We start from the raw sequence: 20,880 nt of genomic DNA, 5'->3' as shown, positions 1-20,880 counted from the left end.
GTTTCCTCGTATCGGGGGGAAAACCACGCCGTCGTCGAAGAAGAGCTATCGGTCACCGAATCCGTCGGCTTCCCTTTGATCTCCCCCACCACGTCCCCGTTTTTAATCATCCTAACTTCGTGTCGATGGCCCCCTCGCCTCGCAATTGGCCTCTCTCGGTCGAGTCGACGATCGCGTCCCGACGACCCTTGACGGGGATCGTCGGGGTCCCCAGGGACGACCCTTCCCTCCGACGACACCGCGTTTTCCGCATTTTCCTGTTACGCCATATGCCCGCGATCCGGAGAATTTACGATTCGAACGGGAACTCAAAGTCTCGCTTTGTCGTGCCTTTATTCCAAAGAGGATCCTCCCGGGATGCGCCCCGCTCAAAATTCAAAGCACGTACACTGGGGGCAATACCGAATGGGCGTTGAAAGCCGTCTCATTGCTAAGATGCGGTAAATTCCCCTCAACTATCCGTTTCCTCCCCCTCGTTCTCCGCTGCACCCTGCACGTGAAACACGTCCCTGTTTCCATTTAATCGCGCCCCCTCCAATCCCACGATAAAATAAGAGATACTCGTACATCTTATTAATCCTATGAATTAATCTAAATCCCGATTGCTCCGATTAATCCGAGAGATTTAATGAGATTTATCGACTTATCGATTGATTAGACCCGAGAGAGCAGAGTTGCATCTGGCCGAGGTGAGAAAGATGAAAGGGAAAGAAACCCCCCCGTCAATGTGAAGCTATTTCACATAAATATGTATTTCTGAAACTTACATCTACTAGCTTCTATTTCCGAGATTTCTTTTCCTTCGTCCTGTCAGACCTAACGCGTTTTTCATTCGCGTAAAACGGATACGTGGAATCAGTCTGCGGTAATGTTGCAGAAATAGTGCAAAACGTGGGAGGTATTTATCCAAAGTACGGTCGATGTGAATAAAATGGCGTAAGGGATGAAATAACGGTCGAGGGATTTTTGTAAAAATCTGGGGCTGTTCGTCGAGTGAGATGTAAAAATTCCGACAAGTCGAGCTCACACGGCTAAGCCGGTCATGCTCGTTTTCGCGGGTTAATGGAAGGTCTTGGAGCGGCGAGGTAATACTTAAACGTATTCATATCTTTGACGGGATTCCACGTCGGGTCGGCGTCCCTCGGATCAACCGGATGAGTGTCGTCGTAATGGACACGTTTTCACGGGGCATAACAATATCGAGCATACACACCGGGGCTCGTTAACACGGTGGCCAGGAAAAGAGGAGCGCGTAAGCCGCCTCCACCACGCCCGACGGTGACCCGGGGCGTAGCCATCCCCGGTGAATCGATATCCGCTCACCCTTAGTGGATTTTCAATTCGACGGACTGACTCGAAACCGCCGGCTCTCCCGGAGAGGATGCTCAATTTCCGGGATAAATCGGCCGGAATTAATTCTCCGGAATTAATCTCCTCCGATGGAAAACTGGGGACACCTGGAAAAGGGGGCAAGGGGTGCTCGGATTCGAGATTCGTCCCCGGATTCCGGGGCGGAGGTCCCAGGTGGCCCTCGATCTCGACCTGGTGGACGACGGAAAGGGAGCCCTCCGTCTTTTGGCTCGCTCGCGTCATGAAAAAACGATGCCGCATCCGCCGTGCAGAGGCACTCGCGTGGTCTATAAATTAAACAAGCCTCGTTTCACCTAAAAAGATCTCGCGGGGTGGCGTCGCAAAGAGCAGGGCAGTCTCTTTTGAAGTCCGGGAAAACGGCATCCCGAATGGCAGGGGGGAAGGACTCGTTCCGCGGGGGGTAGGTGGGGGTGGGAGGGCGCGAAATCGCGGAGGAGCTGAAACGAGTCCGCGCCGCCACCGAGGTAGGGTAGGTCGGGGTTGCAGGGTAGGTCAGGTCGGAGGGTGGCGGATCTCGCGAACGAAGAATGACCCTGTACCAGGTGGGACCGGCGCGTTTTCATCGCCGAGCGAGAAATCGCGCGGAACTTTGAGGAGAAAGAGGTTTCAAGTGAAAAGACACTTTTAATATTCACCGAGGGGGCGGGAGGGGGTGGCGGCGCATTGTGAGCGATCCGGGCAGGAAGTCAGCCTCGAACTTGAAACGCTTCTCGGCGGAACCTCGTCGAGCCTCGTCCTCTCCTACTTCATGTTGTATCGCGGGGGTGGCGCGGTCTCGCTACCGCCGGAAGTTCCGGTGACCCCCTTCGAAGTTTCCGGATCGCGAGGGGGGCGGTCCGGGGCGTTGTACCTCCCGAGGGCCATGTCTACCAGGGAGAAGCTGCATCCCGGGAACATGGCGACGCAGTTCCGACCCTCCTGGCCGGCTTTATGGGCCCCGGTGTACTCGTGGTGCGAGGAGGGCTCGAAGGAGAACACCCTCTTCAGAGGTAGCCTGCAAAGTACCCTCGATCGATTCATCCTGCCGGCGACAAGAAAAACACTGGCCCCTCCCTTGGAACAGGACGAGGAACCCGTGGAACTTCATTTTCTTGGAGATATTAAAAATGTATTATACTTGAACCAATTTTTAAAAAAGGAAATTTCATTTCACCCGTCACCTCTATTCGAGGTACATCATTTTCTACTTACGAGAAGGCGATCCTCATCATCTCCTCCACCAGTGAGCTGCCTTTCGGCATCAGTCGCTGCGAGGCCTCGCAGAGCGCCCGGAGGATGCAGCTTCTGCCGTCGAACCCCATTCTGGAACGAAGACACGTATCTGAGGAAAGGAATCGGTCTTCGACCGTATTCGTTTCCCCAATTGGGAAAGTTAGGGACGGCCAGAGTTCGCGCCCTCGGCCGGGAGCGACGAGCGGTCCAATTGGCAAAGTGGAGCCGCGATGGCCCGAGGAGACGCCGCGAAAGCCGAGCCCTTTTTCGGGACGGTAACGGAGTGGTTTATGCCCCGACGACTTATCCCGACGTCGGGACGCTCCTCGGTGCTCGTCGCTGCCAGTGGCGTCGGTTATAGCAGCCGTTTAAGGGTAACATGAATCAGAGGGCGGCGCCTCCACCGGCGATGGTTGGGGCTGCTTCCGAACGGGTCTGGCAGACCATTTATCCGCTCTCGAACCAACCATGGGAAATAGTTTCCTCTTTTCTATCCCCCAACCATAACCAGATTTATCCCCAGTGCACTTGTATTTTCGCCTGCTTTTCCCTCTCTAAATGAGCCCGCGTTAAAAGCTCCTGTCTTAAAAAAAAAAAGATAAGAAAAACATGGAAATTCAAGTCCTTTCCCCTCCGCCGCCATTTTGGCTCGTCCCCTTTGAGGACCATATTTTGGATGGTATAGAAGTGCGGTGATTAACGATGGATACCGAAACTCACGCGTTCATGATGACTTCTAGCTTGTTGTACAACTCCCTTCGGTGCCTCCTCTGGTTGTAGTAGTACTCGTGCTTGGTGTACCTCTTCTTCGCGGGGGGTACTCCGTGCTTCCAGCTGGCCCCCTCACTGTTCCACTTATTCCAGCTGGGATAGTCGAAAGGGTTCTTGAAGTCGTGATTTTTATAGTAGTATCCCCCGTATCCTGGGGGAATTTTGAGGCCCCCCTTCGGGGGTTCGATCTTGTCGGACTTGAACTCCAGGAGAGGCTCCAGGGCGGCCTTGCTCTCGTTCGGGAGATCATAGGAGATGCCCCAATTGACGCCCTCCGTGAAGATGTTGTCCGGGGACAGGGTGTGCACGGTCATGCAGAAGGCGACCTGAAATCCCGGAAACGCGTCAGGATGTCGCGTAAGGTCCGCCGAATTAACGACCCCCACGGAGTCTACCCTTGGCCCGAGTTTGCCAAGTTCCTTCTCCATTATCCCCATAGAAAAATCCAACCCCCCCTCGGCCGTAAAACGAGTTTCCAATAACCGGGGCGCGTGTATTCCATCAACCGATAACCGCCGGTTCGCCGGAGCCTCGACTAAACTTCTTTCGGCGCGCTAAAGGTGAATCGCCCAGGAGTAATAAAACCAGCGGGGGCGAAAGCCCCCGCTGGAAATATGGCCCAGAGCCTCAACTTTGGAATCGCTCCCCGGGAGGGAAGCGGAAAGGGATCGTATGGGTCTCCTAGGGATTCCCTGCGGGGAGGGCGAGGGGAACCCTCGGCCGCGACTTCAAGGAGTTCGATTTGAAAGGCGAGTCCGGGAGTTTTTATACACTGGAATTATAACGACAATTTGAAACCTGGTATTCGATCCAGGGGACCGAATTAAAAGGACTTACGGAAAAACTCGAGCCTTCTGGGAAAACCACGTAGCGCTTTCTTCTGGATAACGAGGAGTCCTTCCGGTCGCCACTCGAGGCCACCCCGAAGAAGAGGGCGAGAAGGAGGACAGGGACCAACCATGAGCCGACGTAGATACTCTTCATCTTCGAAGTCGACCTGGAAGAGTTTTTCTATTAGACAACCTTTTAATTTATTTATTACAGAGCCCTCTGAGGGGTTATTCATTCTGGAGATCATAGAAATCACCGAAATACTTGTTACCGAATCTCATTGTTGTTTATCATATGAAATCAAAGTTCTCAATGATGGATGTCACTTTCATTGATTTCCCAGTGAGAATGTCCCTTGGCCCTCAGTTTGGAGGGAAAAGTAGCGCCGTTTCCAGATGCCGCGAGATGCTGAGAGACCCCGAAGAGAGTGTCGCTTTTCCGAATGCGCGAGAGCAGCGGCCGGTGGTAATCCGTTATTGAGGCACTTCGCTTCCACGGGAGTGCAACGGAACGATTAATGGAATCCAGGAGGAGCCCTCCGAGAGGAATTTTCGGGTGTTCGCGTTTCCGCACAGCCGGCGACGAGCGGAACCCTCGGAGCCGATCGCAAGCGGAAAAAGGACCCGCGCTTATCGAGCGCCGAGGGGTTGCTCGATTTTCCTTCCAGATTTTCCGGCCCCGGGCTCTCGAAAGGGGAGGATATTAAAGAGCCGTGATTTATAAGGGGCGGAATAATAAAATAAAAAAACCCCCCCGGGAAAGCAAGTCGCTGCTTTTTACCGCGCCAAATGAAACCGTGTACATTCCGCTTGGTGGGGTCATTTTTCGAAAGTAGTTTTTTACCGGGACTCCCGGCCTGTGCCAGCCGGCTGATAAGCGTGGATCGTTGAAATGACCCTCGAGATTAAAAGCCATCCGTTTGCCGAAACTAAATAAAAACGTCACGAGGTCCAGGTCGAGCCTTCATAAATTCGACTCGAAGGGAGCCCTGACGCGGAAGGCCGTTCCCCGGATCGACGAGTCGATTGTATCGTCGCGGGTCTCCACTTTCGAGATATTCTTAGGGAATGTAAGACTTAGAGATCCTTGGAATATTCATTGGACCTCTTGTAAGGTTATTTTCACCCCGGCACGATTATTGGCAATTTTTCCAACCCGGTGCTCGCAGGACTCTTCGGGATCTCCCTCTCCGCAGGACCTTGGCGCCTCCTCGTCGCTCTTTCCATCGAAATCCGTCGAAACCTGGGAACACCCTTTATCCGTCTTTCGACTCATCCACCCTCGTCTTCCCAAAAAGGATATTGTCGCGTTCCTGCCGATGCTCCTTTGCCGCTCCACGTCTCCAGGAGTCAGAATCCGCTTCCGTGGCCTTCCTGACGGGCGATCGTGTTGCATTAAATTTTCAGGAAGCCGCCCGGTCGGAAGTGATTTTTAAGGCATCCGAAGGCGTGCCGGAAATAGAACGGCGGCGAAAGATGGTACCTCCGATGGTACACCGACTTGCATATACATTTATATGCCATCCTTACACATTTCGAGGGAACTCCGAGGATCGAGCCGCACCGTCGGGGAATTATTAAAAAATATAAAACTGGCTTGAAAGCGTCTTTAACGATTATCGTCCAGTGCGGGATCTTTTTCGGGACCTTTAAACCTCCCGATTAGAAAAGCCTTGCCCGAGGACGCGCGCTATCGGGACCTGGTGAATTGCCAGCAATTGATAAAGTCCAACTTTGCCGGCTCTTGCAAGTGACTCCGAGTGTTCCTTCCCACTTATTGGACTACTTCCCGAAAAAGCCGACGCTTATCGACAGCAATAACGCAAACCGACGGAGATTCGAAAATGATTCCGCGGAACTTTCCTCATCTTAGGCGGTCTCGCGAGATGTCACATTGGTCCGCACCGTCTCGACTCTCGGACATTAAAAAAGTTTTCGCGAACCCTCGTCACAGATCGCTGGAGAGATGATAACGAGAATAACGATAACGTTCGACATTGAGGGGAGCGGTGTTATTCCAGAATTTATTTATTCATGAATGCAGGACGGATGTACATCAACTCCGCGTTCTCCAGCGTTCTCCAGCGTTCTCCACTCCGAAGTGGAGTTGAGAAAGAGATGGAAAGACGCGATTACGTGGAATCGTAGGAACCCAGGGGGTCTATGACAAGGTAGCCAGGAAAAGGAGACACCACGGGAAACTCGACTTCAGGAAGTGGAAGATGAAGGGGCGATCTGCGGCCTTGAAGTACCTCATAACTCGGAGGGACCTTTAGAAATCGGGAATCTGTGGTCCCCGAAAAGAGCGATATGTATCGATACGTGTAAGGTGATATCGAATCCGAAAAGAAACCCGAAGAGAAACCTGAAGAGGGACCCGAAGATCGCGATCCCTTCTCTCCTACTCACCTTAAACGCTGATAGCCGACAAATCCCACCCTGTAGCAACTTCGAGATGTCACAGCTTCTCGCGAAAGGTCCAGCGAAACTGGAGCAAATGCTAGCTCGGAACGAAACCCGGAAAGACTCGTCGCTCGCGTTTGCCGACTCGTTAACATCGTTCTGTTCGGAGTTCGTCGAGACGCCGCGATTTTGGTGCTAATTGGCGGTCGAGCCGTTATCACTTCACGGTCGGAGCTGGTCAGAGCCTTATTGGTTCCCCGAAGAATTCGAGTCGAGTCTTCAGGGACTCTAATTCAAAAGCCGAGCCATCGAGACCTCGACGTCGACGGGGAAAATGTCGCGGGTTATTTTTTATCCAGGAAACGACGTGAAATTAACCCGAATTGGGGCACTCGACGGTCCGTCTGCGATTCGGTTCATTTTGACGCGACACCCCTCATCGAGTATACCATTCCGGGATTAATTATCTCTCGAGTGCATGATATTAGGGAGAAATATCGCACGCATTTGTCTAATGCTAGTCCTGTGCAGTCGCGACGGATTAATTCCCCGAGTCGCCGGATTCAGAGCCGGCCACGGTGACGAGTTTCTACGTCGACGGAAGGACCGCGCCACAAATCCGTCGAGTCCCTTTCCGACGGGAATTTTTCCTTCCTCGGTTATCGGATCGGATCGGCGTCGATTATCGAACCGAGCCGACGTATCGGGACCAACGGCGGAGCGTCGCGACGGACCCCCCGTCGACGCATCCGTCGTGGCTCGCCGTCGACGTCGGATGATTGGCAGATTGGTTCCGCGCGTTCCTTCCCTCGTTTCCCCCGATTTCCTAGTTCCCTCGTTTCCTCATTTTCCCCGGATTCATTTTCCCTCGACATTTCCTGCGCGCTACCTCTGTCCGACCAGCTGATCGCGGAACAGCTGATCGCGGAAATCGAAACGTCCCGTCTCTATATTGGTTCCCCAGACGTCGGAGAATCGAAAGACGCTCATCTACCAAAAAATCTGCAGAGTCTGCCAAATCTGGGAAATCTGTGAGATCTGCCAAGTCGAAGCAGATCCCTAGAAAGATCCTTTCAGTTTCTCTCGTTCGCCAACGCGAGAACCTGGTACCACCCAGCTGAAAACCGAATTTCTGGTCCCCTTCCAATGTCCGGTGTCCCAAACTCAAAGACGTCGAGATCGTCGAAGGAGGCGCCTCAGGGCCAAAAAGGGGGTGGTTCTCCCCCGAGATTCGAAAACCAGCCAGTCGGTCCGAGACAAGGCCAGGCCGTAGATCTCCGACAGGGTGGATCCTTCAGGGCCGATTTCTGGCATCGAGTTAGCCGTAACTCAGAATTACGTCTAACAGGGAGAAGGGGCAAAGGTAGACCGCGTCGCAGCTTCCCTTCCGTCGATACGCGACGTCGTACTCGTCGACCTCGCCCTCCCACTCGGCGACGTTCCTGAGAATAAAGGAAAAATCAAACGTCCGCATTAATCGAATTCTCCCGCTCGAAGGAGCGACACTGTACCTGAAGAGCACTCGAACGAGGTCGTCGACGAGTGACACCCCAGGCGGGGTTAACATCGTCCTGGCCTCGCAGATGGCCCGCAAGATGCAGTCCTTCCCAGGTAATCCCTGTCTGAATGACCATCAGGGTGAGAAAAACTCCCCAGGATATCATCTCGATGCCGAAGAACGAAATTTTCGGGGAGGAAGGAAGGTGACGCGAATAATGGGCGGAAATGTGGGAGGAAAGTTTGGGGGCGCGTCGGCATACTTTTCCGCCGGTAATTCCTGCCTCCCAGGTGGAAATTCCCCGGGCAATTTCCGCAAATTAACCGCGTCAAGTACCTCGACGTTCGCACAAGTGGCAAGACCGGGATTCGTTCGGGTGACGCATTCCGGACACGTTCCCCCCCGTCGGAGATCCGCGCAAACGCGTGCGCGCAAAGTGCAATGAATAATTAACTTAACGGTGCGCACTACATCTCGCGCGGGAACGACCCTGCGGAGACTTCTCCGCAAGGATTCAATCCTCGACTTACGAGGCTACAGGACGTTAACATGTCCCCTGATAATTCCTAGGCAGAAAGTGCACCAGGAGGCAGGAAGGACGATTTTTTATGTCGGACCTGTCGAGGGCGTCTTCCAGATTCGAGTACACCTCCCTCTTGTGGCGCCTTCGATGATGAGGTCTTCGTCTTTTCGGTCCCCGATCAAGGCTCGGGATGGGCCAAATGACGTCGAAGTCCAGGGCGAGGTTCCAACTGGTCGGCAGCTGGATCTGGATCGCCTTGACGATCGCCACGGTGCTCTGGGGGAGACAAGAGATTATGCCATTTATTTCGTTCATCCTCGTCAGGGTCGTCCTTCCGACGAAGGGAGGGCGAGACTTCTTCGCGACGAGGAGCCCTCTTCGGGGGCCATCCTCGTTCCAGGGGCGAGATCGACCCCTGACGAAGTCCCGCGAAGAAGGGCGACACCTCGGACACGGTTTACCAGACCCTGAGGAAACGAGCGTAGACCCGGAGCGGAAAGTACCTTGATCGAATGTCCTGTTTCTCCGGCGGCACGCGGTCAAAATATCAAAGGGAGGAGAAGGGGGCACTCACGGTGAAGCTGCTTCCTTTTGGAAAGCTCAAGTACCTCTTCTTCCTGAGGAGGGTCTTCTGCGTCCTCGAACCCGCAAGTATCCCTCCCGTGACGTTTCCCGGACACTCCAGGAAATTCGGGCCGACTTGCAGGAACTTCTCGGCGACCAGCAGGAGGATCAGGATCCTCATCTGGGAGGAGGAACTCGCGTTCCCTGGCGCGACCCTGAAGACGTCTCCAGCCACCAGCCGAGTCCACTCGTTGTGTCCTCCCAGGTGGACCTCGAAATGTTTAAAGTTCGAGTTATCGACTACGAGTTACCGCCATGCCCGGGATTTGTGACACCCAGGACCATTTTCTCCTTCCTCGTTTTCCCGTCCCCGTCCTCGGCTTGAAGTCCAGGATGACGTCCAGGACATCGAAACATCGAAGGCAAATAACGCCCCTTCCCGGAGGTGGATAAATCTTCGATTAATCTCGCCAGGAGATAATCGAACATAGATTCGGCACCTTGGGGACTTTTACCTTAAAAATGTCCCCTTCTAGAAATGACCTCCTTCCTTCCGTTTGCCTCCCGCTCGGAAGAATCTCGAATTCGAGCTCCTCCTCGCGTCGGCCGAACACTTGGCAAATTAATTATTCTAAAAGGTGGGTTAATTAATCCCTCGACGACCTCGACAAGCTTCGCTTCCGCGGCTCTCCTGCGAGGATGAGGACTGGATGCGAATGCAAATGGAGTTTCGAGCAGGCCCGAAATTTAATCACTTGCGAATTTCTGACCTTGTCGTTTATTATGCAAGGGGGGGGGGGAGGATTTCGAGCGAGAATTTTGGGGATTTTGCGCACAGGAATAATCGTTTTACGGTGGAATTCTATAATGGAATAAGCGGTATCACCTGACATTCGTACGACGTCGAGCAACTTCGAATTATGCGGCAAGAAACGCAGGACACTTTCCACACTTTCCGTAAATTTCCACCGGGAGGTGGGTTTATTTCGATCGTAACTCGAACGTCGGGTTAATGCTCGGCAGGAAATTTTCATCGAGGCGATGTTCGATGGACGATCCGCGCTCGTAAAGCGGCGACAGAAGAAGAGGCCGATCTCGGGGTCTACCGGAAATTGACTTCGTACCTCACCGAAGCAGGATTCCCGAAGAGAACCATACTTTCATAGGCGCGATCGCGTACCGCAAGAAAAACGGAAGAGACTCCGCGATCGATCATCGAGGTCGACTTCGCGGTTGCAATCGACGAGGGGATCATGGGGCCGCAAAAATCCCCCCGCACCCCCCGAATCGAGAAATAACACTTTACAGACAATTTGGATTTTCCGTTTGGAAGGGCATGAATTATTTGAGACCTAGTGCGTCATCTCGTCGATCCGTCCCGTAACGAGGGGAGGTAGGTCGAGGGTGTAGAATGGAGGGTCTTCTTCGGGTCTTCTGCCGGTAGATCGAGGGGGTTTCCCTTCAAAAAGGGAAGTAGTCGTCGGAACAAGCAGGGAAGACCCGCTCGCAGTCCAGGTTGAATCGGTGAGCCCTCTCGTACTCGGTTTCGGGGTCCTCCTCGTGGACACCCGCCGGCAGCCTGGAAATGATCGATACGGCGTTGGGGGACTCTTCCTGGGCTCGGCTCTCTTTTCGTCCTAAACTAATTCCAAGTTGGCCCCCGAGCTGGCTGCGAGTTTACGAATTACCCCGGCGAGTGTGCACCGTAAATCGACTCGAGCCTTCGCGCGTCTCGACCCTCGAGCACCGATCCCTTCCCCTCCCCCTCGCGGTCCTCCCTCAAGGCTCTATCCGTCTCTCCTGGAATTGCGAGAGGAAATTGCCTCTAGGTCACTCTCGCCCTCCCTCCGGTTACTTTCGAAACTATTTCGAGGTGTACGTTGCCATGGACGCGTTTCTCTCCGGTTCCGCTGGTCCTGGACCGGCTCGGTACCGACGTACCCTGTCGACGCCGGTTCAGGATTCAGGATTCCGGATTCCAGGATTCCAGATACCGGATTCTGGATTTCAGGAGTCCGAAATTCCCCGGTACCCCGAAACAACCGAAACTTACGAGAAGACCGAGTGGGCGATCTCCTGCAAGAAGGACCCCCTGCCGACCTCTCGCTGGTCCCTCCTGCCGGCCCTGCAGAGGGCCCTGAAGACGCACTCCTTCCCGTTCCTTCCTTGCCTGGAAAGATAAAATACGTCGGTCACGGATTGATCAACCTGGCTCTAAAATCCGCGGTCGTCCCTCCGGGGGGTCGCGATCGACCTCTCTCCCCGGTGACTCCTGATTGCTCCTGGGGCCGGCGGCCACCCGGGGTGGCAGGCGGAAATGGCAATTTATATTTCGAATCGGAGATAACGAAATTTCCATTCTACCCGGCTGATTTAAATCAACGTCGACTTAAGTCTACGTCGCGGCTGGCACCCACCTCCCCCTGGGGGTGCCTCATCCTGGAGGCAACCTGGTTGCCTCCCGGTACACTAATCGCGCCGAAACTCGCGCGAGAACCTCGCTTAATAAACTTTATCGGGGAATTAGTCGCCGACTTGATTTCATTAGCAACGTCGTTCGAACTTCTTGGCTCTCCGGAGGGTAGGGATGGTCGATCCGAGAAAGCTCCCAGAACCTGGGGGTGAGTTCTTGTTTTTAGCCCCCCCGGTCCCCCCAATTCGGCCAGACCGATACTCACGTTCCCAACATCTTCTCGATCTTCCCGTAGAGCTCTCTCCTGCTGCGTCGGTGGTACACCTCTGCCGGCTTCCGGTGGGGCAATGTCCCCCTGTGGGGCAGCTCGTAGGCCAGACCTGCGGTGACGCCGACGGTGATCGAACCCGGGGTCTTGGCGTACGTGCTGATGGTCAGACAGTAGACGAGCTGCACATTGCTGCCTTGAGGAAACACGAGGAACTTCTTGTACCCCCCGACCTCCCTGGAGTGTCGGAAGGGTTCCTCCCCGCCTCGAAATTCCGCCCTTCCAGACCCTACCACCAAAAACAGCACCGTTGCCCCCAAAACCACGTGGGGTACCATTCCGCCCGAACAGCTGATCAGCTGATCGCCACCAAGTCGAGAATCTCGCTCTTCCGCACACTCAAATGGACCAACGACGTCTCGAATCCCGACCCAGCAGTGTAACGTCCACCCTCCCTCGTTCTTTTTCTCGCTCATTCGCTAAGTGGCCTTAACCAGGGCTTAACCCTTCCTCTTCCCCGCTGCTCTGAGCTGCCGATGGCTCAAACGTCGGGAACAAATACCGACACCGAGCGAAAGGAAGGGTTGGATGTGGAACTTCTTCTTCTAAATACCCTTCACGATGTATCTAATTAACCGAAGGAACATCGCCCTAACCCTGAGGAAAGTAGTTACGGAAATTCAGTACATGGTAGCGGAAAAGGGTGGGTATAAATTGTAATTAGCCACAGATATAGGAGATGTAGCGGGCGTTTCACTTTTCGTTTCACGACAATTTGTCAGTTGCGAGCTTGCGCTACCGTGACGTACGAAGTTTCTCTTGGGCAAACGCATGGATCTGATACATCGTCGACGAAATGTGGGAACTTCACACTTATGCAGAAGGGGAGGTTAGAGGGAGGACCCGGTCGTCGTGGAGCGCCCTTTGAGGGTGTTTGACGGTGTAGGCCAAGTTCTTCTCGATTTTCTTCGGAGTCATGGGGAGGGTACTCGATGTCCAACTCTTCTAAAGGTCCACCTTGTAAATGGAATGCTCGCATGTCCGATATTGCGCCGCACAGTTCTCCTTTGTCTCGTGCGCATAATCGTAAACCCGGTGCTCGGGACTTTCGAACTTCCCTCCGTCCTTCGGCAAGCTGCAACGAGAGTGGAAAAAGAAAGCCGATTCAGAGGGGCCATTAACGTCTTGAAGTTGTAAATTGCTCGGGACCGACACCTGATCTACGAGGTATTAGCTAGAAGATTCGCCGCGAGTTAGCATAATGCCTGGGGTTACTTATCCGAGGTCGCGTCACAGGAAGGGCGCATCCGTTTTGGTAATCCAACGCGTATGCAAATTCGTTTATCGGCGGGCCGAGCTTCCCAAGTTCCCTGGGAATTCCCAGCTTCCTCGAAAACGTCTTCTCGAGGAAATGGTAGGGCGCAGGTCAGGATACAGCGACGTTACAGCTGATCGGATCTGATCTGATCTGACCAGCTCGGGTCTAACCAGAACAGATTCGACCGAGACAAAGGCAATTATGATAATTATATCGGAATTATGATATCTTATTTAAACCGAATTATTCTCTGGATTGACAATATATCTCTTTGGTCCAATGATTTTTTTTTTTTTGAGGGTATGAGAGCTAAGACGGTCTTCGAGGTCCTCTTCGGGTCGACCGAGTCGGCGTCCTCTTTCCCCTGTATCGGACCCGAAGATGCCGGCTCCGGTCTCTTAAATATTGAGCACGGCTAACTCTCAGCCCTGAGCGAAAGTTACGACTTTCGCTGGGGCTCATTTAAGTTACAGCGGGTCTTCGCGGGAAATCGGATGGAGAACCAAGGGGACGTCGACTTACGCGAAGACCGCGTGTAGCAGTTCCTGGAGAAAGGTACCGCTCCCAATTTCCGCCTCGTCTCGGCGGTCTGCTTCACAAAGGGCCTTCATCAGGCAAGACCTTCCGTCGAGGCCGGCTCTGGAAACCAGGGTTAACTTTAAACGCGCCCTAAAGGCGCGGCCGATCGATCGGCCGGAGTAATCTCATTTCCGGGGAGTTAATCTCCCGATAGCGCCGAGAGGACCAGTCCCCGAGGGATCGCGGGGATCCAGGACCAGGGGATCCTTGTCGATCCTCCAGAGGACCTTTTCGGTACTCACGCCTGCAGGAAAGCCTCGATTTTCGGGAACAGGACGCTCCTGCTCCGCCTCTTCAGGGACGTGGGTGACCCGGGGTCGACCTCGGAGGGCAGCTCCCAGGCCAGGGCTGCTGTCAGACCCAGCACCAGGTCGCCGTCCCGTGGGAATGCTGCGATCGTCAGACAGTATACCAGCTGGAAGAGGAATTGAATTCAAGAAGGGAGTTCCATGTTCGAGAGACCCCGAAGAAGGTCCTCGAAAGGGGGACCGCGGAAAACCGCGAGCTCACCTGCACGTTGCTACCTCGAGGGAAGATCAGGTACCTCTTCTGCCTCGACAGCACCCTCGCGATCTCGAGGCTCGTCTTCGAGGAGTTGCCCCAAACTTCTGTCGAGCTCGCCAGAGCCAGGAGGAGGTGCAACCCGGCGACGATCCGAAAATCCGACAGCGTTCCTCGCCTCTTCAGGGAGTCCGCTGCTCGAGAGGAGTCTCTCTAAAAAAGGGCTCGATTAGGGCAAACGTGCATCGCCGAACACGTATACAGAGGGTGATCGAAGGGACCAACTTACGTCCGACATTCTCTAACTAATTACGAGAGCTCACTACCCGGTTCGATAAGAAGTCACCGAGTGCGAGTTTCGACCGCTGCGAGTCCTCGCTAACGAAGAGCGGTTGACGATCTCGTTCGATCTTCTGCCAACGGCACGTGAAGACGTCTCGTGTCGTTGACTTTTCGACGGTAACGACTTGGACAAACGCGACTCCTGGTTACCGTTCCCAGAGCGGTTCCTTGAACCGGAGGAACTCGAGCTAACCTCGGCCCTGAAGAATTCGACGCGAGGATTTCTGCAAATCCTTGAATAAACGGGGGAAATATCTCGACCGAAGGATTCCTCTCTTCGGGTTCGCGTCGTTACGTTTCGAAGCCCTTTTACACGTAACGCGTCCCGGGGAGCACTCGTTCCGCCTTGTATTTATAAGGACTTTATCGTCCTCGCAAAAAGCCCGGCACTTTTAATCTTATTACCCCCAGGAAGCTTTTACCAGTCCGAGGAAGAGCCCCGTCGAACCCTGCCGAGCTGGCAAAGCGAGAACGAAGAGCGCCCTTCGTTTGACCACGTCGATCGACCCTGAAGAGGGACCAACCGAGCTACCCTCGATTTTACAGATATCCGAGCCGACGATTGCCCCCCTTGCTAGGAAAATAAGACCAGTTTATCTTGTTGCAGATTCCGAAGTGCTTTACTGGTGCCCTTCATCTCCATTTACTACTTCTTCATGAAGCTCTTCACTCCCATCAGCTGCAGTGGGCATCGGGCTGAGTACTCGAGGCAGGCGCCGAGACCCCCCGCGAAGGTCTCGTTCCCCACCGGTGATCTGCAATTTAACGGAGCCGAATTAATACCCATATACCTCTTCAAGATATCGAGAAATCCACGGGTGTAAAAAGGGTCTCACCCTGTTAAGAGCCGGAAAATCTTCCCTAAAACACCCCCATTGATCTTGGCGTGCTCCATGGCATCGCAAATCGTCTTCTTCAGACAGGAATCCCCATCGAATCCGTGGCTGAAACAGTTTGGGGTGAATGGGCCAATAAATGTGGTGGGATAGAAAGATTCGGTACCTCTCGTAGACGAGGGCCGCATCTTCGGCGATGTCGCGAGCGGTCCTTCTCATGGCGGGTCCAGGTTCCCACCTGGCTCCAGTAGGGAGCTCCCAAGTGGCCTTGAAACCGGCGCCATAAGCGAAGATCGTCGTCGTCGGCAGGGCCGTCACCTTGCACAGCAATTTGTACTGCGAGCAAATAAGTTTCCCCTTATTGTCGGCGAGCGACGCCTTCAAAAGCTCCCCGAAGAAGTCGCGGGGTCCCGCGAGTGAGGAAATTGCCGGATGAAGCGGTACAGCAGGTGCGGCTCGGAACCGATATTAAACCGTATCGCGGGGGCGTTCCCTCTCGGTCTTCCTCACTTTCCACCCTTTCCACCCTCCCCCTCGCGAAGGTGGAAGGACGTCGCCTGGTTCTGGCAAGCCATTTGTCAGCCGCGCATCCCCGGCGGTCCCTGTATCCCCGGGGGTAAAAATGCGAGCCGGCGATCGGCTTATCCTCGTTTTGCTGCACCCTGAACCCTCGTAGGCTAAACCTCGAAGAGAACCCCTTCGGGTTCGGCGGAATCCCCTCGTGCTTTACCCCAAATTTCCTCCGCCAGGACTCTTTCGAGGGGTTTAAGAGAATAGATGAATGCGCATTTTCCCCGGGAATGGAACCGACTTCTGTTGGGTGAACGACGTGGAACGAGATGTTTCGCGACCCGGCAAAACGCCACCCCCTCGAGGAGGGAACGACTTCCACGAGTCTCGTCCTCCCCCTCTGATCGAACCGTCTCCTGTGGCGACAAGGAAAGCGAGAACCTCGCACCCCTCTCGACGGATGCTTAATTTACTCCAGTTCGGTATTGGAATCTAGACTTGGGGGCTTCGGGGGAACTACTTACGTAGAATGTGCTACCCTTGGGAAAGGAGACCACCCTCTTGCGCCTCCCTGACCGCGCAGCATCCGAAAGTCCCAACGTCTGGACTGTAACTTCCAGCGCGAGGAGACGCAGGGCGACGCTGGCCAACCTCATGATTCCGGAGAGGGTGTAAAATCCCAACCTGGGGTGCCTATCGGCTCGACCTACGGAAATTACCCAAACCCTCCTTCGGGATTCCTAGGAGCGATTTGTCTCGGGGTTACCGGCTTCGCCGATGCCGCCCCTTCGCGGGCCTTTCGCCCCGCCAATTAGTACCCGGTGGTTAACGCTAATTCCAGAAGATACACCGGCTCCTTAATTTAATTGGATGCTGGTAATGCCTAGATTTCCTGGACTCGAAAGAGAATCGCGCCCCTTTTCCGCTTTTCCTCGACCCCGAAGGGGTGCGACCCTCTGTTCCTCCGGAAAGGATGAGGAACAATTAACCGGGACACCCTTTCAGGGAGATCGACCCGATCGATGGGGTTCTAGGATTTGGTTCTAGGGTCCAGAGATGTTCGAAAAGGAATTTAACAAAGAAAGGGGATGAGGCCTTTCGATGACGCGAGTAAACGTCGAGATTTCCCGATCGCGTTCGACTCGACGAGAGCCGAATTATCCCGGGAACATCGAGCCACCTCGTTGACCGCTTCGAGTGAATTAGATTCGCACCAGGGCTCGATTGTCCGATCGCGTCACCTCTCCGGAGTGACGTAATTTGCGTAGAAATTCGGGGATTAACGCCGCGATTAATAGGTCGTTACAAATTAACCGAGCGCCCCGTCGAAGGAGGACGAGCGAATACGAAGAGACGTAGACTTCGCTCACAGGACTCGAAAAGTTCTTTTCAATCATTTTTTTTTCCTTCTCACTTCTCTTCCCCCTTTCGCCCGCAACGGGACTCCTGCGTGTGTTTGTTCACGATTTAGCGAAGAGAGCACTCCTTGGACCGCTTCTTTTTTTAATATGACCCGCACTCGTAGCAGAGCTTCTGCCATTTTGTAATATAACTTTAATTATTCATCGAGCAATATCGGATAATTAAATTTACACCCTCCTGGATATACATTCTCGAGTCATCTTAAATGGGTTTTGGCGTGGGATTAATAAAAATGATGTGATAATTAAAATAAATAGTTGTGACATGCGGTAGATGTTAGGGGGTAGAGAGGTACGTCCGCAGGAGCCTGATTAATTCAAGAGGGATGGCTTATCCATTTCGTGGTATTCCATTTCCACCCTCGAGATGCGATCCAGGATACCTTGGCCCTGGGGGCAAGAGGGGTAGGTTTTTGAGCAGTCCTCTCTTCGTCTTCCGGCATCGGCAGCTTCTCGATAATCGCCCTCCTCGGCGAGGCCACCCCCGTAATCGGGCCTGTCGAATGGAAAATCGTATCGGAGATGTTTTACCAGTCTCCCGTCTAGGGTAACATACGTCAGGAGAACGTGAAGAAACTCCCCGACGAGTCCCTCCTCCTCCAGGGGCGTCTCCGCAGCCTCGCATATGCTCCTCTTCAGGCACTCCCTACCGTCTGCGCCGCGTCTGCGGAAGAGAATTATACCATAATCGCATCACCTACGTCAAACTGCCCCGGATGTCCACCCTCTGGAAGAAAGCGTCGGAATGACGATTCCTGACCTGCGATACTCCTGCTCCAATAAACGATAAGCGACTGATCGCTCATCCCTCGCGAGATCCCTCTTGCGCCTCAGGGACCTCCTGAAGAGGAGATCCATCAGCGAGGACGCATTCTGGGGGAGCGGGTATTGAAACTGCACGTTCAGGTTGTACACCAGAGACCGTCCAGGGATGGCGATCGGTATGCCGAAGCCGATGACGAGCTGAGGAAAAAAAAAATTCATTTTTTACGCTCACGGTCCCGTTCTTCATCTTCAGGGTGGAGGCGAGTCAGTCAACAGGTAGGGCACAGGGTTTGGGTTGTACCCTACGGACTATTAAGGGATGACAACCGATGTGTCGAAGTCGGCGAAGAGCTGCGGAAAAGAAAGGAGATTAAATTGCCCGGGCAAGGTCCTCCACCCTGAAGAGGGGGTGCAAGCGACTGGCCAACAGGTAGGCCCACGTTCCTCCGGAAGATCCCATTGAGGAGCATCTAAGGAACGGTGGGTACAGAAATTCCTTTGACCGAATTCCGCGGAATAATGAAGGAGGACCCTGCCAATAAGGAGATAGACAAATTAGGGATAAAAGACGAGGACCCAACTACGGAATCGAAATTACCCGGCCCGGGGGCAAAAGTTTCCCCGATGAATCCGGCAAATTTTTCGCGGACTCCCAACCTTTGGAATATCGCTCGGCCCTCCCTGGTAACGTCGTTTCCTGGTGGAAGTTTCCCAGCCCCCGTCCCCTCGGAAAAGCCGCGAAAATGGCAATTTTCAATCGGCGGATGAGCAGCGACCGGGGCTCCGGGAAATTTCATTTGAAAATAGACAGGCGCGGAATTTCCTGTTTCGAATAGAGAGGGAGGAGGAGGAGGCGCAGGATCACGAAAGTTCCCCGCCGATTCAATTAAACCTTTCTCTATGAGGAATTCGATGATGAGGAAAAATTAATTATCGGGAATTCCTGTGATCGCTCCATGGATAAGGACTTTCCCCGGGCGACGGGGAGCTTTGGAGAAGAGAGGGCTTAGAAGACTCGGGGAGAGAATGAGAGAGAGAGAGAAAGACCGGCCAGGAAATGGAGCACGGGGCCCCGGAAGACAAAGAAAAAGGAACGCGATTTATTACGCCGAAGGACCAACCCCTTTGAGGGATTACGCTTGAGGAAACAGATTATGAAAATGCACGGCTGACGAATGATTTTCCACCCTGCACCTCCCATAACCCAGAGATGACGCTTTCAATGTCTCTAAAAATTCGATACATCGATCGATGCATGATACCAATCGGCTCCATTCACGAAGCATTTTGCGCTCCATCGATCCTAAAATATGGATCATCGATAAGAAAGAATGCATCCCGAAATCTCTGTCTCCTCTCTCATACGCATCCTCTTCTTGTAATTACTAAACCGCCATTTTGATTCCCAGATTGCACATGCGCGGAAACCCAAACACGGGTATGTCACAAATGCAACGAAGCGATATATTTATCCAAGACTCGACTCGGATTTGAAGAATTCCGCTGCGGAATCGGAGGGGGCTACCAATTTGCCTAAAGTCGCGTCACGGTTCGTATCAAAGTGTCTCGTAGAAATGGAGACGGGATGGGATGGCTTTGAAAGAGGGGAAAGGAAAAAAAGAGGAGCTCTCGAAGGAGCGAGCCAAGGGGGGAAGGGGTTACATCCGGGCTTGGGACCGGATACGGGGATCCTCTTTGGCGGAAATCGGCATCGGCCGCATTGCAGGCGGAAATGACCCGCGGAAAGCGTCCGGGGTTGACCCGGGACTCGGTCAGCTGTTCGCTCTCGCAAGCTCGAGGATGCGCCCTCTCCCTCTCTGGCTTAATAAATCTTGCATCCATCCATCTTTCTCGGGGCTCCCTTTGCTCGCTCGACGGGAACCGGCGGTGATTTAATCAAATGAACACGTCGGGCAGCCTGTCCCCGCGCAGTGGGGCTCGATCTATTATTCGCTTTAAGTAAGACGGAGACGCGGGAAAAAGGAGAGCCTTCCCCTCTATGGTCCCCTTAAATCCCCTTCCCCGGCGAAGGGGTGTCACTCGCGCTCTAATAAGAAAATATCGTCCAGCAGTGGATAACAAAATACACCCTCTATTTATAAACACGCCACATCCCTCCACGATACGTTAAGCTCCTCTTCCGGGATATTCGACCCTAACGAGAAATTTCATACCTTGAAAGTCGCGCCATAGGGATACACAACGGGGGGGTGGAGGACGTCCCTCTTGGTCTTCATCCAGAGTTCCGCATTTCCGGTCCAGAAGAGGAACCCCGGAACAACCACGAGGAGGGCCAGGGCCATCGTCTGCGTGGAAGGTCTTAAAATCCGATCCACCCTTCGATGGAGCTGCTCTCCTTCTCACCCCGAAATCCGGACGGATTCCGCGAGGCTCGTCTTTCCGCCAAGGAAGTTCCGGGAGTTAGTGCGGAACCGTTCGCGCGCGACGCGGCGACCCGAATACCCCGTTTAATTTCCCGTAAGCTTCATCCCCCTGCAGGGATCTTCCTGGGGATATGCAGGGACTCCTCGGTCATAAAAGACAAACACGAGGGACGATACCGTTTGCGGTGCGACTTATCGCCCGGCGTGTTTGCGACGAGCGGTCCCCGGGCCCGGCCGCGCGTGAAACGCCGCGGAATTGCGAGGAAAGATCGATCACAGCATCCGCCAAGTGGCTGCGCGTAATTGCGAGAGGAACCCTTTGTGCACCGAGGAAGATCACCCGGGAGGGTGGCGGTCCATTACGCGGCATC

The 20,880-nt window shown here is 53.9% G+C and overlaps 4 protein-coding genes across 4 annotated transcripts; all 4 read right to left on the bottom strand.

The window, feature by feature from the left end:
• Positions 1 to 1,613: 1,613 nt before the first annotated feature.
• On the bottom strand, positions 1,614 to 4,338 carry LOC105701932. Its single transcript, XM_012429092.2, has 4 exons — positions 4,192 to 4,338; positions 3,304 to 3,680; positions 2,563 to 2,673; positions 1,614 to 2,365 (listed from the first exon to the last, which is right to left on the bottom strand). The coding sequence occupies exons 1-4, from the start codon at positions 4,336 to 4,338 to the stop codon at positions 2,113 to 2,115; spliced, it is 888 nt and encodes a 295-aa protein (XP_012284515.1). The 3' UTR covers positions 1,614 to 2,112.
• Positions 4,339 to 7,905: 3,567 nt separating this feature from the next.
• LOC105701931 lies at positions 7,906 to 9,353 on the bottom strand. Its single transcript, XM_012429091.1, has 4 exons — positions 9,183 to 9,353; positions 8,703 to 8,884; positions 8,099 to 8,209; positions 7,906 to 8,029 (listed from the first exon to the last, which is right to left on the bottom strand). The coding sequence occupies exons 1-4, from the start codon at positions 9,351 to 9,353 to the stop codon at positions 7,906 to 7,908; spliced, it is 588 nt and encodes a 195-aa protein (XP_012284514.1).
• Positions 9,354 to 10,633: 1,280 nt separating this feature from the next.
• On the bottom strand, positions 10,634 to 12,191 carry LOC105701930. The gene is made up of 3 exons (XM_012429090.1): positions 11,851 to 12,191; positions 11,226 to 11,342; positions 10,634 to 10,751 (listed from the first exon to the last, which is right to left on the bottom strand). The coding sequence occupies exons 1-3, from the start codon at positions 12,189 to 12,191 to the stop codon at positions 10,634 to 10,636; spliced, it is 576 nt and encodes a 191-aa protein (XP_012284513.1).
• Positions 12,192 to 12,858: 667 nt separating this feature from the next.
• LOC105701929 lies at positions 12,859 to 14,549 on the bottom strand. The gene is made up of 5 exons (XM_012429089.1): positions 14,541 to 14,549; positions 14,261 to 14,464; positions 13,993 to 14,165; positions 13,694 to 13,810; positions 12,859 to 12,988 (listed from the first exon to the last, which is right to left on the bottom strand). The coding sequence occupies exons 1-5, from the start codon at positions 14,547 to 14,549 to the stop codon at positions 12,859 to 12,861; spliced, it is 633 nt and encodes a 210-aa protein (XP_012284512.1).
• Positions 14,550 to 20,880: the final 6,331 nt, after the last annotated feature.

This window comes from Orussus abietinus, unplaced genomic scaffold (genome assembly GCF_000612105.2).
Source record: "Orussus abietinus isolate OABI.00-Male unplaced genomic scaffold, Oabi_2.0 scaffold22, whole genome shotgun sequence".
Classification (NCBI taxonomy): domain Eukaryota; kingdom Metazoa; phylum Arthropoda; class Insecta; order Hymenoptera; family Orussidae; genus Orussus; species Orussus abietinus.
This window is presented reverse-complemented; position numbering and strand designations above follow the sequence as displayed.